Genomic DNA, 18,341 nt, shown 5'->3' with positions numbered 1-18,341 from the left:
ACAGGATCCCAGCTGGCCTTGGGCATCCTCTACACCCCAAGGTGGCATCTATGCCAAGAACAGGGCAGCTCTGAGCCCCCTATTCCTGCAGCAAGGGGCAGCCTTAAAACCAGGAACTTGAGGAGCTTTGCAGCCAGGTACAAACACTCTTCTCTAACTGTCCAAGTCCTCTTTTGGATTTAACTGCAATTTTATTTTTTTTTTATCCATAGACTGTACACAATGTGCTAATACACTGAGGAAAAACAAAACAAAACAAAACAAAACACAAAGCACTCCAGGTGCTATGGTGTTATATAAATATCTTATCTGGCATCTAGTGAATAACAGCAGCAGTGAGAGCTGCTGGTCTTAAACAAAGCCATGAATGCTGACACCACAATGCACAAGTACAGTGTTGTACATTATCTGCAAGAGTCCCCCTCCTGCTCACCCCAAATTAAACCTTCTGGGAAGACATCCAAGAAAGAGTACACCTAATACTCAGGCCCAGGTCCCCTGTGACAAAACTTTATAGAATGGAGCAGAATTGAGAGCAATGAAAACCTAAAGCAAAACAAAGAAACCCATTTTTAAGAGCTACACCAAGTGCCAGAAGGCTAAAGAAGACTTTATCTACTCCCAAAATAACAAATTGGTCCAGTGCCATGAGGAGTCTAGCAGCTCTGGAAAGCATGTGCCAACAATAATAGACACCTTCAGTCGAATGCGACCCCTTTACAGAGATTTACCATATATGACTAGTTCTGACAGACTGTAGTACATTAAATGTCTGTTCCTTATTTATATATTGAATAATTTATAGCACAATGAAATTCTAACATTAATACATCGCCTAACAGTTTTATTTTGTATTTATATTCCAAAACTTCTTCCCTTAAGTATAGTTGAGCAAGGAAAAAGAATCAAACTATAAAATACCTCATAAATTCAATGGTAAACACGCTGCTTAGACAAACTAACATAATTTGATAGGAGTTATCTGCAAGGGCCAAGACAATAGATGTGTGCTCTCTAGTAAAAAAGAAGCTGTGGAAATGATGGAAAGATGGAAAGTGCTGCCAGTGGAATGGAGTGTGCACCTACTGCAAGGGCATGAGGTAAAGCAGAGAGCAACTCCAGCATGAGAATAAATTTCTTATGTGCAGAATATATTGACAGTCTGCTGAAAGAATGGGAAGGTGGAGTCATCATTCTTGGAGGTGTTCAAGAAATGTGGAAACGTGGTACTGTGGGACATGGTTAGTGGGCAAGGCAGTTGCTGGTTGGTCTAGGTGATTTTAGAGGTCTTTTCCAGCCTTAATGATTCTGTCATTCCATGATTTGGTGTGCCAGCAGTGTTAACAAGCATGGTTTAGAAAATGCAGATGGGCATGTAGGCTTTGGGGTGGAGGCAGCAAAAAGACTGCCAGGCAAAGGGGAGAATGAAGGATGGAGCAACATGATGCGCCCTGCATTTTCCATGCAGAAAGAGCAAGAGCAGGTGAGGCAATGACAACAGAATGAGTAGCAGGAAGTGTTTGCATAAGCAAACGGGTAACCCCTAGAAACTACCTCCATATGGATTATGGAGGCAATTAGCTTAGAAAACATCAGGAAAGGATTATGTTTATACAGGTCTGAACATCACATGAAGTCATGGTAGCTAAAATAAATACTTCCCAGGAGCACTGACTTTCCTCATTGGAGAAGGATTCTGCTTGGCAGTGCAGGCTGCAGCGGCAAGAGCAGTGCATGGTGTCACTGACCACGAGCAGTCCCATTGCCAGGCTGGTGGAGAGCCCTGAGACCTCCATGCCCAGGTGCTTGCAGCTAATTGGATGCAGTGTTGCATCTGATTTCACACCTAGTTGGTCTGCCTGCCACCTCTTGGAATGAGAGCTGCACTCCTGAATCACAGCAACACTGGAAAACCTCTTCCTGAAATCTGAAATGGGTGAGAGCAGCCTGAGCACAGAGAGAGCTGATGTGTGTGTGAGGTCTCCTGGTGCATGCCCCGAATTTGTCAAGCTCCCTGTGAACACTAAAGCAACACAGACTGATGGAAACCACCAGCATTTGTTACCATGAATGTGTAATTACCAGCAGCTGTGTCACCACTGGTTAAACCATTGTCTCTCTGCTGATCTCCCTTTTGGTTCTGGTACCACAGTCCAAATGTGCAGCAGAAAGTGGAGTTGTTCCATCTCCTCTTCATTTTAGACCACAGAATGGACCATCAATCATCAAAAATTGCACAAACCTGAAAAATAATCTTATTTTGCCTTGTTCCCTTCACAATTAAAAAAAAAAAAAATTCCTCTTATGTTTTGCATAAGATGACTGCTTTTTGGAAGACCTGATTGCCATTGGTTTCTATTAACCTTTCTGCTAGGAACACAATGCTGCACTGAAAACAGGATCTGCTCGCATGAAACGATTACACGGAAATAAAAGTTGTAGTTGTGAATTTCAGCCCCGTGTAATTATCCGTGGGACATTACAAGCTGGTTTCGGAAAAACATGAGCAGTGCCAAGAAACATTCTTGAGGTCTGATTCCCACCAAACAACCACAGGCTGCAAACAAAGCTCTTTCAAGGAAGCAAACAGAAAGGTTAGATTTTGGAATGCAAAATTAATATGAAGGCTCTTTAATACTGCAGCATCTCACATGTTGGAAGCACGCAGTGCTTGTTGCTCCTTTGTCCTGCTGTTGTTCCTGCGGGGAGCTGAGCATTATCTGTGAGACACAGGTGCTGCAGCAGCTGCAGGCACCAGGCTGGAAGCCCACACGGTGCAGCAGAAGGCTGCTAGCTACATGGCCGCTGCCAGAGCCGGATAGGGTGCTACTTTATAAAAAAACAAAGGGCTGAAAGCCTGCTCAAGCCTCACTGAACTCCACAAGCCTCTTTTAGACATTATTAGCAGGTTATTGACTCAGCCCTGGCTGGACTGAGGGCAGCTCAGCAGCACCACTGGAGACCCACCAGACCCACACCTCAGCCACGGCTGTCCCAGGGTTCCGTGAGCCATACAGCAGCCACAAGACCCTTCTGGGAGGGGCTCTGCCTCCCACTGTTAGCCCAGGTCTCTGGGCAGCCTGCTCCAGTGCCTCACTACCCTTATGATAAAAGACTTTTTCCTTATATCCAACCTAAATCTCTTCTAGTTTGAAACAATTTCCCTTCGTCCTGTCACCACAAACCCTGCTAAAGAGGTTGCTCCCCTGCAGATATTTATGTATTCCTACATACATGTGACTATATACATTTCAAACTTGAAACCTGTTACCTTTAAAAAAAAAAAGCACAAATTATTTGAGTTTTGGGAATAAGCTTTTTGGTGGTAAGGAAAAAAAAAACACCATTAGCTCATAAAATGTCAGTTAATTGTTTATTAAAGCCTTCAAACATCGGAAAAGGAGCACTTGTGGTCTTCTACTGTGAAGAAAGTCTTTGGACAGATAGCACAAGCGCCATGATTTGCAAGAAATACAGAAAACAAACATATTTCTACTTCTAGAAGCCAGGCCAGAGTTAACACACTTCTGAACTGAGGGATAGGAGCATAACCTCTGCCCACAAACCTTGTTCAGCGTTCACGTCTCAAACAACATTAGATGTTGGCTCTTTGTCCTCATCCAGAACACCTTATCCACTGGGGACGCTGCATGTTATCTACCCTGTTACCCCTGCTCCAGTTTCCCTTTTTCCTACTCATCTTTCTTCCCCATTTGCACATTTCCCTTCTTTGCTCTCTTTTTCACCCCACGCTTGGCGCTTCCTGTGCTGCTCGTCCTGCTTTCCCCAGCTGTGCCTATGAGCAATCTCCAGAAACCTTTCTTCAAGATTCCTCCTTGCTTCCTAACTTTCAGGCAATAATCCTCTTCAGCTTCTGTTTGTATGTCTTCTCCCACTTTGACTTTTATGTTCAGGAAGTTCTCTTTCTGATATGCATACATGTGTGCTATCTCTTGTTGGGTGCAATGCATCTTTTAATTAATGGAAGAATCTACATTCCAAGAAGACTGGAAATAACCTTGTGATACACAATGACAGTTTGCAGCTTTGAAGTTAGTGCTGATAACTGTCTCATGTGGGCTAGAAAGAAAACAACAACAACAACCACAACAAGAGTTAATTGTTGACCAGTATCTAGAAAGATAAACTGGCTTTGAACACAAAGTGGAATCAATAAGCAATGCAACAGCCTTGTTTTGTTGTGTTGCTCAGTGAAGGGTGAAAAACAAACTGACACTGAAAAACAAACTGAGCACAAGGAGAATAGAATAATTGATTTTTAAGTGTGCTCCAAAAGTGACATTTGTAATCCACTTAAGGAAAATATTGTAACTTATTTGGGCTTTGACCTGATCTCAGAATTTCCCTTTTGTTAAAGCTGCTCTTCTTTTCCAAATGATAAAAGATCTGTAGAAATCTGCTAGGCTTTTTCATTGCCTTTTTACAACAGCAATGTGATCTGTATTTTCATGGTGCCCCCGCTACGTGTGCACTGTTACAGGATGAGCATTATGTGACCGTAGCTTTTATAAAGTGAATGCTGTGTTAAAGATAATTAATAAGCCAAGTGTTGAAAGCTGACCATCAGCACCATGCAGAAGAGGCTCTGACACCCTGTAGCTTCCTAGTGCTTGTGTTTGTGCCAAGAAAAATGGACGGTTGCCAAGACTGCATGATGTGCAAGAGCTAGCCAACGTGATCTCTTTAAGCACAGCTTGTTTTCACTCACTCTTTGTGGAAGGAGGTCATAAATTGTTATCCAAAGAAACCACAGAAGAGCAGAGTGCCTTGCAATGATTTGTTGCTGAGGATGTAGCTGTACGACCGGCCGGAGCCAGCCCTGCCATTATATATGATTTCTGCACAGTCTGCAAGAGCTGGGATCAATCGGACATCCCAATCAGTGCTCCAGCCAGTGAGAGGGACAGGGCATGGCCAGGGATGGGCACAGGGAGCAGCAGCAGGACCAAGGGCCCAGCAGCACTCCAGTGTCAGTACAACCACACTGCATCTCCAAGTATTTGCTCTTGGCATCCTGCTGGAGCTCCTGTGCATGGAAAGGCACCAGCTGGAGGCAAGGCTGGGGCAGATGCTGGGTGTGGGATACTTGTCCTCTGCTGTCCTACCACTGGAAAAAGGACACCTTGCATCACACTCATCCACCCTATGGTGACATCTGTTTGTCATTCAGACATCACAGTCAGCCACAAAGCAGGAGGCTGGTGCCGATCTCTGTTTAAATGAGAAATGGAAAAATACACAATCCCATGGAGCCCCTCCACAGGCAGGCGGTGCCATTAAACCTCTCAGTAATGTGAAGAGACCTGCTAGAAGCTGCACACCAACTACACATAATAGCTCATTCCCCTCGGGGCTGGGCAGGTTTCCTGCCAACATTTCTTTCCCTCCCTCCCCTCAGACCCAACATCCCCAGCCTAGAAAACATGAGGCATCTTCCAGGTCGTGCTCAGGGGAGAAACACTAACGATCTATTTTGTAGCACCAATGGGATCATCCTGCTTTCCAGCAGGCACCAGCATACCGTTCAATCTGTGCACTGACCAACCTCTGGCTGCTTCTGGGGAGTCCGAAGTGCTTACCTTTCGAGGATACAGGAATCTCCACAGTGAGAGTGGGACGCTTGGAGAAGCGCCTGCCCACCCCCTTCCTCTTTGTGGCAGCCGGCAGGGCTGGGGTTGGGCATGGCACAGCTGCCCCCAGTGCTCTGGCAGGCAGAGCCGTCCCACCTGCAGACTTGCCTTTGCAGCTCCCCATGTTAGGACACGACACAACACGCAGCAGCGCTGGGCAGCTGTAGAAGGGTGCTGGCCCTCAACCTGCCCGCAGGAACAGGATGATGGGGAATATTTCCTGAGTTCTTGTCCCAGCCCAAACACTGCCTGTTTTTGTTATGGACTGTGTGTCTGCCATCCGCTATCTGGGTAACATCAACCAGCAAATCCCTCAGCAGCCCAATGGGGCTGAAGAGCTTTGCAACAGCAGCAAACTAGACTGTCTCACCTTGTTATCCCCTCTGCGTCTGCTGTCTAACACTGACCACATTTCCTTGCTCTTGTGGCATTATTGGAACGAGTCACATGGGTCCTCATGTTCTGTCCTGCACTAATGAAACTGTCAGTCAGCAGCAGAGCTTGTACATCTCGGGGATTACCAAAGCCCTCATCTGCAGGTTTTCCCCTGGCAAGATGTGAGGGATAATCCAGCTGCATGAGCATACTGTGAATAAATCAAGCTTTATTAAAGAAATCGATACTTTCAACCTAGATTATGCCTCCTGCCAGGAAGGTGACATCATTACTGGTGCAGGTATTAGCGTTCTGCTGAGCTGCAACTGGAATGGAGCCTGTGCTTTGCTAGGCTTCTCAGGAGTCGCCATGCAAAACCTCAGCACTCAGACTTGGTAGCTGTGGTTCATGAAACAACGCTAGGTTGGATCGTGTTGTTTATTGCATGACCAAACTGCTGCTTCTTAAAACTGCTAGGCAAACAAGGCTAATGATAAGGAAAGCAATGATCTTTGACGGCACAGCCTTCTCATTCTGAACGTCTCTGAGGTCTCTACTTGGGATTTAAGCAGCTGGTTTAAAAAGTCTCGGCTGCGGCAAACTCTACAATTGTCTGCTGCATTTTCATTACTTTGTGCAAACTTCATCAAGTTATCATTGTTGAACTTACAACAGAAAAAAATACTGTAGTACTACTGAGATACATGAATATTTAAACACAGAAATTAATTACATAGGTATGTCCTCTTAGAACAGGGGTATGGGAACTGAACAGGAATTTGCTTTTGACTAGCTGATGTTGCACAGAGCTCATTTCAAAATCCCTTTTAACTAAGGGTGCATGTGGATGAGAAATTAACCAAGGTAAAGCTCTGTCTGTAGTATGAACATTTTGCTAAAATGATGTCTGGAAAAAAATGTAACAGAATTTGACTAAGCCCCCCTGCAAAGTAAAATGAGAACCATCTCAAAGAAATGCATGTAACATAACAGCAAGGGTTAGCAAAGGAGCACCAGGGGAGCAAGCAGATCACCTGAGATGTAAACAGACTTGCAGGACCACACCAACAAGATCAAACAGGGATAAGATAATCCCAGGTGAGTGGAAAGTATTGAGTGGATGCAAAGGCCCGGGGCCAGTGATGTGTGACAGTGCAGTACAGAGGTCAGACAGTCTGCTCATCCACTCAGTGCCCAAAACATGGAGAACTATGCTGAGAAGGCGGAGATACTGAATGCCTTCTTTGCTTCTGTCTTCAGTGAAAAAGCTCCCCCTCAGGAATCTGAGACCCTGGAGGTTAGTGAGAGGATCTGGGGAATGGAAGACCTCCCTTCTGTCAGGGAAGAGGTGGTCCGGGAGCGCCTAGGCAACACCAATGTTCACAAATCCATGGGATCCGATGGGATGCATCCACTGGAGCTGAGGGAGCTGGCAGAGGTGATTGCTGAACCGCTTTCTGTCATCTTTGAGAGGTCTTGGAGGGGGAGGTGCCTGAAGACTGGAAGATAGCCAACGTCACCCCGGTCTTCAAAATAGGCAAGAAGGAAGACCCAGGCAATTATAGGCCAGTCAGCCTCACCTCTGTCCCTGGAAAGGTGATGGAACAGCTTGTATTGGATGTCATCTCCAGACAACTGGAAGAAGAGGAGGTTATCAGGAGTAGCCAGCACGGGTTCACCAGGGGAAGGTCGTGCTTGACCAACCTGGTAGCCTTCTATGATGTTGTCTCTGGCTGGGTGGATGGGGGGAGAGCAGTGGATGTAGTCTACCTTGATTTCAGCAAGGCTTTTGATACTGTCCCCCACGACATCCTTATAACAAAGCTGAGGAAGTGTGGGATAGATGAGTGGACAGTGAGGTGGGTTGAGAACTGGCTGACTGGCAGAGCACAGAGGGTCGTTGTTGGTGGTGCAGAGTTTGGTTGGAGACCTGTAACCAGCGGTGTTCCTCAGGGGTCTGTGCTGGGTCCGGTCTTGTTCAACATCTTCATCAATGACCTTGATGAGAGGATAGTGGCCACCCTCAGCAAGTTTGCTGATGATACGAAGTTGGGAGGATTGGCTGACACGCCTGAAGGCCGTGCTGCCATTCAGCAAGACCTGGACAGGCTGGAGAGCTGGGCAGAAAAAAACCGGATGAGGTTTAACAAAAGCAAGCGTAGAGCCTTGCATCTGGGGAGGAATAATTGCATGCAGCGCTATGGGTTGGGGGATGACCTGCTGGAGGGGAGCTCTGCGGAAAGGGACCTGGGTGTCCTGGTGGACGACAGGTTGGCCATGAGCCAGCAGTGTGCCCTTGTGGCCGAAAAGGCCAATGGTATCCTGGGGTGCATTAAAAAGAGCGTGTCCAGCAGGTCGAAGGAGGTGATCCTTCCCCTCTACTCTGCCCTGGTGAGGCCTCATCTGGAACACTGCGTCGAGTTCTGGGCTCCCCAGTACAAAAAAGACAGGGATCTCTTGGAAAGAGTCCAGCGGAGGGCCACAAAGATGGTGAAGGGCCTGGAGCATCTCTCCTGTGAAGAAAGGCTGAGTGAACTGGGTCTGTTCAGCCTTGAGAAAAGGAGACTGAGAGGGGACCTGATCCAGGTCTGTAAGTATCTAAGGTGTGGGGGGCAGAATGGCGAGGCCGGACTGTTTTCAGTGGTGAGTGGAGACAGGACAAGGGGAAACGGCCGGAAACTGCAGCATAGGAAGTTCTGCACAAATGTGCGCAAGAACTTCTTTACAGTGAGGTGACGGAGCACTGGAACAGGCTGCCCAGGGAGGTGGTGGAGTCTCCTTCTCTGGAGATGTTCAAGAGCTGCCCGGATGCCTACCTGTGCGACCTGTTGTAGGGAACCTGCTTTGGCAGGGGGGTTGGACACAATGATCTCTGGAGGTCCCTTCCAACCCCTACCATTCTGTGATTCTGTGAACAACTTTCACATAAGATTACAGTACAGAGGACTAAAACAGTGGGCTTTGTTTTGAGGTGATAGCAGTGGGTAAACACACTTTGGGTCATTTGCACGAAGGAGGGGAGGACAGGTTATCATACAGCGGCAGGCTCGCACGTGGCCACCAAGCAGAAGCAAGCAGAAGCACGGCTCCCTGCTCACAGGCCCCACGTGCCAGAGCTGACTGACCGATAGGAGAAGCAAGCGGGAGTTGTTGATAAACCTCAGTGCTGCTTCTCAGAACAAACTGACCTGATTACAGACTGCCCTGCTCAAAACAGCACAAATCAGGAAGAAGCTGGCAGGCACCAGGAGCCCAGCTGTGTGTGGGCACCAGCTGGGCGTAGAGGAGGGATGGGGGCAATGGGGCTGGCCAGGGAGCAAGAGGAAGCTTGGGGTAACAGGGCCAAGGGGAGGAATGTGGAAGGGTTGGATGTATGTGTTATCTTTAAGTGGTTCTGAACAACGGCCTCGGGAAGAACAGAGACCGAAAAGAGATCTGCTGAGGAGATAAAGTATGTGTGTATACATAGATAGATCTTGGCATATTTGGAGAATATAGACATATAAATATGCATGCATTCAGACATAATATTTATGCATATTCATATATATTTATAAAGTGCATCGATAGAAACAGTCATTTTCAATAGAAATGAAACATGTGGTGGAAGTTTCCCCTCTCGTTTTTGGTTTCCTCCATTCCAAGGTGGGACCCCTGAGCTCTGCAGCAATGGATTCCTTAACACTGTTCCCACAGCTGTGGGCATACCAATGTCTGTGTGTCCCTCCAAGCTGCTCTGACAGGCTGACTACTGGACACAAGAAAAGTAATTGTTGGATGTGGAGTGCCAAAGAGAGTTTCATGATGTAGCAGCACTGTCCTTCAGTCACAGGGAGAATTTCCTTCTCATACACCCCCTGTTTTCCTGAACTGGAGAGATCCTCTCCCTTAGCGCTATCTCCAGCCCACGACACAGCAGTCAGTATCGCTCCCGCTGCTCTCTGTGCGCCCTCAGAACCTGCAGCAGAACGTTGGCTGAGGTCGGTCACCCTCTCGGCCTCGCTCACAGCCAGCACCATCCTACCCCACGGGAACCCACGCCGAGCGCTGCACGCAAGCTGGGCACAAGTCCGTCATTCACAATCCACTGCAATGGAAAAAAAAAAAATACGTAATAATAAATGGGAAGGAGATGGCTGGGGCTGGGGCGGGGGCCGGGCCCGCGGAGGCTCCGCCCCGGTGCTTTAAGCGGCTGCGGGACCGCGGCGCGCCGAAAGGTGCGGAGTGCAGCTCGTGGTAAGTAGCCGTGTGGGTCGGGTCCTGTCCGTCGACCGCCCCGGGTGCTTGTGCAGGGACACGAAGGAGGTCGGGGAGGGAGCCCTCATCTCTTTTTCACCCCCTCCTGCCGCTGACGGCCTCCGGCGGCACGCAGTTCGGCTTTCTAGCCTCAGTTCTGATGCTTGTTGCAGAGGGTGAGGCTGACCCGGGTGCGTGGGGAGCTAGCGGGGCGAAGCCGGGGGCACCGTGCTCTGCCGGGCAGCGCTTGGTATGTCCTGCTGAACGAACGCAGCTTTGGGCTGTTCGGCTCCGGGACGGGTGGCTGGAAATGCAATTTTGTGTACTATAAGGATAACCTCGATTCTTTAGTGTTTGTCTTGTGGCTGTTCTTGTATATAAGCTCTCTGCTAACAAACGCGCTGGAAAGGACGGGGCAGATGAAGTAACTGGCTGCGTGCAGAGCACCGGCTGGGTACTGCGGCCTCCTCTTGGCTGGGCACGAGCACCGCAGAAGCCAGGGGGTTCTTATCTCAGGAAAGTGGCTGCCAACACGCCTGCACTCTTAAGTCAGAGCTGCTTGTGCTGGCGATGAGATCACCTGGCTGCTTAATTACAGCTGCTGAGCTCCCTGGAGGCCTGCCTGGACTAGCCAAGAAGCCTTTGGCGAGCGGAGCTGCCTTTGGGCAGGGCGTGGGGCTGGGACCTGCTCCTTGTGGAGCCCGCTGTGCCCCATCACCAGCAGCTGGTGGGCAGCCACGCGTGCGTGTGTGCTGTCCTATGCCCACACTTCCCAGACATCGCTGCCGCGGGGCAGTCTTTGCTGCTGGCTAACTGAAAAGGTGCTGCTGTGAGCTGGCATGGGAACAGCATGGGGAGGATGAGTGGAAGTCTATTCTGTGGAAGAGCGCAAGGTTAGCATGAAGTACTGACTTCAGTTTCCTTTTGTTGTTTGTCTAACGAATTCCCAGCATCCTTATCAGGGTATTGGAGCCAGCTTCTGGGTGCTGGATCCTTCAAGACTCAGTCCTCCTGGGGAGGGGTAGAGGGGCCGCACTCCATGTTGCCGAATATTGCACGGGAAATGTGGGGTGAAGCTGGAAACCCGAGCCAGGTTTTCAGGTCTAGCATGTGTGGAAACCAGATAATGGTTTGTTAGCGGAGCGATTAAAATAGTTTAAGCTGAAGTAAATGCAGAAAGGGACACGAGAGTGGGGATGGTGAGAGGAAAAGGCAGAAGTAGTTCTTGAGCCAAATTCCTACCACTTCTACTTTGGAGAGTGTACAGAGTGGAAAGGAGTCTCCTCTCTGCTTTTTCCAGTTAATGGTCTCCTTTTGCAAAGCTTTGCACAGCCCATATTCCCTCTGACTGAGGACGCCGTCTGCCATGATTGATGTCAGCTGCTGTGCGGTAGCACGGCCAAACACTTGAATAAAAGAAATGGAATCTTAATTTTTAGACTGTGCGATTGTGCCAAGAATGACTGAGGCAAAGTGGTAAACGTCATAAAACTAATTTTATGAGCTCGGTCAGAGTATTAGTGCTAAACCACAAGCGGTAATGGTGTTAATCCTGTGAAAGCATTGAACAAAGGAATATCTCAGTAATTAGTGTCAGTGCTGTAAAAGGCACTGCTCAGCCATTGATGAAGTTTCCTAAGCCTCTGGTTAGGAATGTACCAGAGATGCCCCAATTCACTTTAATAAACTAATCTTATTTTCCCACATGCCGTAAATGGCTGCTTGCATATCTGGGACAAAGCTCTTTTATCAGACACTTGGCACTGGGTCATGCTTGGGAACCGTGCAGCTCTCACTCATACCCAAAACTGCTGACCCGGTCAGGGTGCTTGGCTGGAGCATGGATGAGGTGGGTCCCTTTGTTGTGGCTTAGCAGAGTTTGTGTTGGGATTTATGAACCTAAGGAGTTGGGTGCCCACGAGAACCAGGCTGTACACCAGGAGGGAGCAGTGCCACCAGGGGGGTGTGGCAAATAGCTCATAGCTTTGGTGGTGGCAGGGGGAGGAAGCCCCATAAAAGCTAAGGGTGCTCTGTGTTGGTGCTTCAGCCCAGGGCAGCTCATGAGACTTGCTGAGAAGGAGAGGGAGATCCCAGTCAAGCTACATGGAGGGAAAGCATGAGGAGGGGAGTGGGGCAAGTTAGGATGGGATGCTGTTGCTTCTGTCTTTGTGTAAGAGACTGCTGCTAGGGCTGCAGCTGGACGTGTCAAGGGTATCTGTCCCTCTTCACCTGGACCTGCTGCAGATCATGTGGGAGAGAGAGAGCTCTGCTGCTGCTTACAGCAGCTGCAGGCCCTCAGACACTTGCTTTTGGCTCCTGTACCTGTTTGTTAAAGCCGGTTCATGTAACAGTGATGGGTCTGTGGGAATCAGTCCTCCTTTAGCCCCTTTGAAGCCCAGGCATGGTCTCAGAGGAGTTCAGAATGCCCCTGCAGCCCCAGCGAGTGGTTCTCCAGTGGGCTGAGCTTTGGCTTGTGCTCCGTCCCAAGTGATGGGCCCCGCAGTAAAACAAAATGCTGTTGTTGGCACAATTGGTTTGCTTCCACCAGTGAGGAGCCTGGAGCTAATGAAGCATAGAAACTGAAATTACATCCATCTGGGGGGATGTTAGCTCTAAGTACGGTAAAACCCTTGTGCGTGAAAGTGTAATTTGTGCATATGCAGTTTACGTAGCTTTGAAAGCCTTGAGTATGGCCTGGGAATCATCTCATGGGCTCAGTGTCTGCTTTCCTCGCTGCTGGGCGGCAGCAGCCGCTGTTCCCTCTGGCCTGTCAGGTCCTTCGGCTCCGGCTGAGAAGCTGCTCTGAGGAAGCACAGGTTTTTAAACACTTGGTGAGATCCCAAGCTCGTGTCTGACAGCTGGATGCAGCAGGTTGTGTTTGAGGGAGCACCAAATCCCAGTGTGGAGGCAGGGCCATGAAGGGCACTGTGTCAGTGCAACTAATGAATCTCTCCTCCCCACAGCGCCGCCATGCCGAACTGGGGAGGTGGCAACAAATGTGGTGCCTGTGGCCGGACGGTCTACCATGCTGAGGAGGTGCAGTGTGACGGACGGAGCTTCCACCGCTGCTGCTTCCTCTGCAGTAAGTACTGCCCTCCTGGCCCACCAGAATCACCCCAGCAGAGCTCAGGCTTGCGGCAGTGAGGTGGTGGCCATCTCATGCTGGGCTGGACACTTGCAGGTGCACAGTGCCCAAGGGGAGCCTGTGCCATGTGCCTGCAGAACTGCTGTCCTACCTGCTCAGCACAGCGTGGGTGAGATGTGCCCAGGGCATTGCTGTGCTGTCAAAGCTTTGGCATGGCCGAAAGCCGAGGCTCTCTTGGCACAGAGGCCTGTGGCTTATTTCAGATGAAAGGAGTCCAAAGCACTGTTCTCCAGTCCAGCCAACGAGTCCACTGAGGCATTGAAAACAGCTTTCTCTGCTGAAAAGACTTCTGATTAGATGAAAGAAACAAAGGGTCGCTTTATGGTTTTGAACGCTTTGCAAACCAGCAGCCTGTCTGACCGAGTCAGAGAACTTTACCTTATTACAAACATGAAGTATTGTTTTGTCTTGTTTGCTTGTGCTCAGTGCCTGCAGACAGAAGTTGGGTTTAGCCTTCTCTATGAGCTGCTGCTGCAGCTGGGCCTCTGGGTCTGGTTTGCCATTAATCTGCATAAGGTCAGCATAGTGGGCTGGCATGGGAGCCTGGGCACACCTACACTCCTTTTCCTTTGCTCTACAGCAGCCACAAAAAAAAAAATCAGATGTCTCAACTGCCTCATTTTCAGCCTTTTATGGGAATTTCTATTAAAAGAAACCTGGAACTTACATTCAGACAATGGCTCTAGTGTGTCTGCCTCTGTGTTTGCTTTTGCCTAGTGGATAATTCTGCTGGGGTTAAAGTCTGCATGCTCTAACAAATGTGCATGAGTTGATTTACTTATTGGATATTTGTGTCTTATAAAAAGAGCCTTGGAGCTAATGAACACCATAAACAAAGGCCGCCATGTATTTTGAAGATCTTAAATTCTTTTTGAAGACAAAACTCGTAAGGTTTTCTTTATTTTACTCTTCCCAAATCCACATTCTTCATTGCAGCAAACTGTTGTTGCAGACTGAGAGCACATCAGTTGAGTCACAAAAGACGGCTTAAGAAGAGCAGGAAATAGTTCAGCGTTCAACTGTAACCTTGAGCAGGGTGCTTACGCTGTGCTGAAGTACGACTGCCAGAGAAGACAGGCCCCTCTAGTGACAGCTGTGAAACAGTACCAACTGTGCCCCAACCCAGCACTGGGCAGGAGGGTGGGCTGGGGACTCTCCTGCACAGATTTGCTCTGTACTATATGGCATCTGTCCGGGGAAACTGCTGACCGCTCTGCTGGTTTCTGAGCACGGCCATGGAAAGGTAGGAGGGCACAGAGCCCTTTACGAGGCTACGCATAATTCACCAATTCAAAAGACAACCTACGTCTAATCTCCAGTGGTCTCACAGCCTAATCAAAACATTCTGGACAAGGAAACCCCTGTCAACATTTCTTGCTTGACTTCAGGCTTACTGCATGTGCTGCTGGAAGTGGGCGCTCAATGGCGTTTAACTTTTTTCCCTCCAGTGGTCTGCCGGAAGAATTTGGACAGCACGACTGTCGCGATTCACGATGCTGAAGTTTACTGCAAATCTTGCTATGGAAAGAAGTACGGCCCAAAAGGTTACGGCTATGGGCAAGGGGCAGGCACTCTGAACATGGACAGGGGAGAGAGACTAGGCATCAAGCCTGAGAGGTGAGTTAACTAAGCCACAGCGTGCGTGAGCTGTGTTCTCCAGCAGCACTCACAGGCATCTTTCAGGCTGGATTTTGTCTAATTCGTGCCTCCTGGAACAGAAATGCTGCAAAATTCCCCAGTGTAACCAAGTGCAGGGCAGTTAGCCAACAATGCACAAACCTTCTATAGTGGCTCTGGGTAGGCCCTGTTAGGGCAGGTGTTGGCACAGGTGAGGATGTGAGAAGTGAGCTGCATGCAATGCAATAGGATGGGATTGCTGACCCACTGAAGGTTCTACAGGAGACATTGGCTGGTCGGCACCCTCTTGGTTTTGAGGATGCTGTCTTAAATAAGCTGCAAATGCAGCTGCTCAGCAGGTTTGTGCAGGGACGGAGTCAGGGGAGATGCAAATCTGGGGCTGTAAGAATGAGTTTTTAATTGGTAAATGGAGAACTGTTTGGGCTTAATTATAGCCAAACCGAATGGCTTATTAAACAGTAAACATTCCTAATCTGATTAAGTTCTTGCTATAAAGCAAAGCATGTGAAAAGCGCCTGAGCTATGCCTCACAGATGATTTTATGCAAGTTCCCAAACTGTTGCTTGACTTTGTCTAGAAGTCCTGCCAGAGCAAATCCAGAGATGCTAAATAGCTCTGTACTTAGGGTCACTGATCAGATCCAGATATGATCAGATGACAGAAATTTAACATAATTGTTTCTAGCTTGCTATAGCTAAAATAAATCTGTGTCCTGATACAGGCCTTGGTATCAGCATGCTTCTAGCAGTGAAAAGGGGAAGGGCCCTTGGAAAAGTATCTTTTCCAGTAGCTCCTTAGGGTCTTTTGAAGCTAGGAAAAAAAGAGAAAGCCTTGCTTGGTAAGCATCTCTTCAGTTTTGAAAAAGTATGGTATTCTGTTCTGTGTGTTGCATGGTTAGTGTTGTCGGGAAGAGCCAGAGCCCTTAAACTACAAAAACAAAATGTCCTTTTTCAGCACACCCTCTCCTCACCGACCCACCACAAACCCAAATACTTCAAAATTCGCTCAGAAGTTTGGAGGTGCAGAGAAATGTTCTCGGTGTGGGGATTCTGTTTATGCGGCGGAGAAAGTCATAGGTGCCGGAAAGGTAAGGGAATGTGACTTTTCTATCTATCTGCTGAATGAACTCCAAAGTAAGTGCAGTATGTTATGAAGGCTTCCTGGAGCGTGCTGTCCAGAACTGACCGTGGCACAGTCCTTAACACTGCATTTCTCAGAATTGGAAATGATCAAATCAATGTAGTCTTCAGTTTTTTGAACTTGAAATGGAAATGCTGGGTAATGAGCTCTCAACTTGTTTTTCAGAAGTAAAACTTCAGTACCTCCTTAAAGTACCGGAGCCCTCCAGATGAGGGAACGATGCTTTTTTTTCTTTCTCATAGAGCTCAGGAAGGGCTGAATGTTCAGCAGAACGGGCATGTTCTCTGCAAGCACCGTGTAGCACTGTGCGATGCATTCTGCCAGCTGTCTGGCTCACTATTCGATAGCTAAGATCAGAATTGATTAGGGCAAGCTTGGACCTCTCAAAACACTTCTTTAAGCAGGAAGCAGTGTGGAATTCAGGCCTTTGTGCCATCCAAAAATACAGACACTCCTAACGGGTTACTGGTGCGTGCACCCCGACTGGTTTTCATTGCACCAGTATAAGTAAACAATTCTGATGTAGTCATCTTTAGTGAACGCCTTTTTAAAAACAAACTGAGGCATTCTGTGTATTTAGACTGTCTTTTCCATTTCCCCCCCAGCCATGGCACAAGAACTGCTTCCGATGTGCCAAGTGTGGGAAAAGTCTAGAATCTACAACCCTAACTGAAAAAGAGGGAGAAATCTACTGTAAAGGTGAGAAAAGAAACAAGATGATTGTTTAATCCTAGAATCATAGAACAGTTTGGGTTGGAGGGGACCTTTGAGATCACCTATTCTCACCCCCCCACTATAGGCAGGAACATCTCCCTCTAGGCCAGGTTACTTGCAGCCCCATCCTTGAATGCTTCCAGGGAGGAGCATCCACAACCTCTCTGGGCTACCTGTTGCAGTATCTCACCACCCTCACAGTAAAGAATTTCTTCCTGATATCTAGTCTAAATCTATCTTTTTCCAGTTTAAAGCCATTTCCCTTCATCCTGTTGCTACCTGCCCTTACAAAAAGTTCCTCCCCAGCCTTCCTGTAGGCCCCCTTCAGGTATTTGGAAGGTCACTATAAGGTTTTCTTGAAGCCTTCTCCAGTTTGAAGAGCCCCAGCTCTCTGTCTGTCCTCGTACGGGAGGTGCTCCAGCCCTCTGATTATCTTTGTGGCCCTTCTCTGGACCCACTCCAGCAGTTTGACCTCCTGGTGTTGGGGCTCCCAGAACTGGATGCTGTACTCCAAGTAGGGTACTGTCCTCATGAGAGCAAGAGTAAAGGGGCAGAATCACCTGCGTTGACCTGCTGCTCACACATCTGGTAATGTAGTGCAAGGACAGAGACAGAATTTATTCCTGTTTCAAGAAACTTCTGGGCTTCTGTCAAGATGATAGAAATGGTCTGTAGGTCACAGCAGCAGAGCTGAGCACTGTGCTAGTTCTGAGTCTGCTAATGTGGCATATGTATGGAAAACCTTGCTGGATCTGGACATACGTAGCTGTGTAGTAGCAGCCCATGCCCTTAGACAGGTCAAGGAACAAAGCAGAGGATGGGCTTTGTAACAGTCACCATGCCATACCTCCTGTGACACCATGGGTGATGCACACCATGGCTCGGTGACAGCGTGCTTTGATGTGTACTCAGTCACAGAGCTGGCGTGTGAAATGCTTTCACTGAGCATCACCTAAATCAGGAGCTACCCTGATGAAAGAGATGTGGGTGTTCAGCCATGCCATTTACCCAGAAGAGGTTGTTAGGGGTTGCTTTGTATTCCAGTGTTCTGATAAAGAAAGTGGCCAAGTGGCTTAACCTTGAAAAACGCAGCTCTTCATGAACAGCTCAGAAGCCTCAGCTCTTATCAGCACCTCTCTCTTGCAGGCTGTTACGCAAAGAACTTCGGCCCTAAAGGATTTGGCTATGGTCAGGGAGCAGGAGCCCTCGTTCATGCCCAGTGATGGAGCACAGCACAGCCTGCACAGCTCTGCACAGATTCAGCTAAAGGAGTTTCCAAAATGTTACTAACTACTGTGAGACAGATGCTAGTTGACTGTAGTGTTTGGGCCATACTTTTAGATGGTTTTTTTTGAAGCACTGCTTTCTTCCTTGCTTTATGTACCACACTTTTCATACTGTGTATCAATTCAATAAAGCTTTGCTTGTTGACATATCTTAAA

The 18,341-nt window shown here is 48.3% G+C and overlaps 1 protein-coding gene across 1 annotated transcript; it reads left to right on the top strand.

Moving 5' to 3' along the window:
- The first annotated feature begins 10,201 nt into the window (after positions 1 to 10,201).
- CSRP2 (cysteine and glycine rich protein 2) lies at positions 10,202 to 18,341 on the top strand. The gene is made up of 6 exons (XM_042816219.1): positions 10,202 to 10,262; positions 13,226 to 13,344; positions 14,856 to 15,024; positions 16,000 to 16,132; positions 16,791 to 16,884; positions 18,046 to 18,341. Exons 2-6 carry the CDS (start codon positions 13,233 to 13,235, stop codon positions 18,120 to 18,122), a joined length of 585 nt encoding a protein of 194 aa, XP_042672153.1. The 5' UTR covers positions 10,202 to 10,262; positions 13,226 to 13,232; the 3' UTR covers positions 18,123 to 18,341.

Source organism: Centrocercus urophasianus, unplaced genomic scaffold, assembly GCF_019232065.1.
Source record: "Centrocercus urophasianus isolate 14NV4802_14NV808 unplaced genomic scaffold, USGS_Curo_1.0 seq_15, whole genome shotgun sequence".
NCBI lineage: Eukaryota > Metazoa > Chordata > Aves > Galliformes > Phasianidae > Centrocercus > Centrocercus urophasianus.
The sequence above is the reverse complement of the archived record's forward strand: the minus strand, read 5'-3'. Positions and strand labels throughout refer to the sequence as shown.

Bases quoted from the DNA above. Each gene is read 5' to 3' on its own strand.
- CSRP2 (XM_042816219.1), top strand. From the start codon at position 13,233: ATGCCGAACTGGGGAGGTGGCAACAAATGTGGTGCCTGTGGCCGGACG. The intron at 16,133-16,790 runs GTAAGGGAATGT...TTTCCCCCCCAG, and splicing joins AAGTCATAGGTGCCGGAAAG to CCATGGCACAAGAACTGCTT. The intron at 16,885-18,045 runs GTGAGAAAAGAA...TCTCTCTTGCAG, and splicing joins GGGAGAAATCTACTGTAAAG to GCTGTTACGCAAAGAACTTC.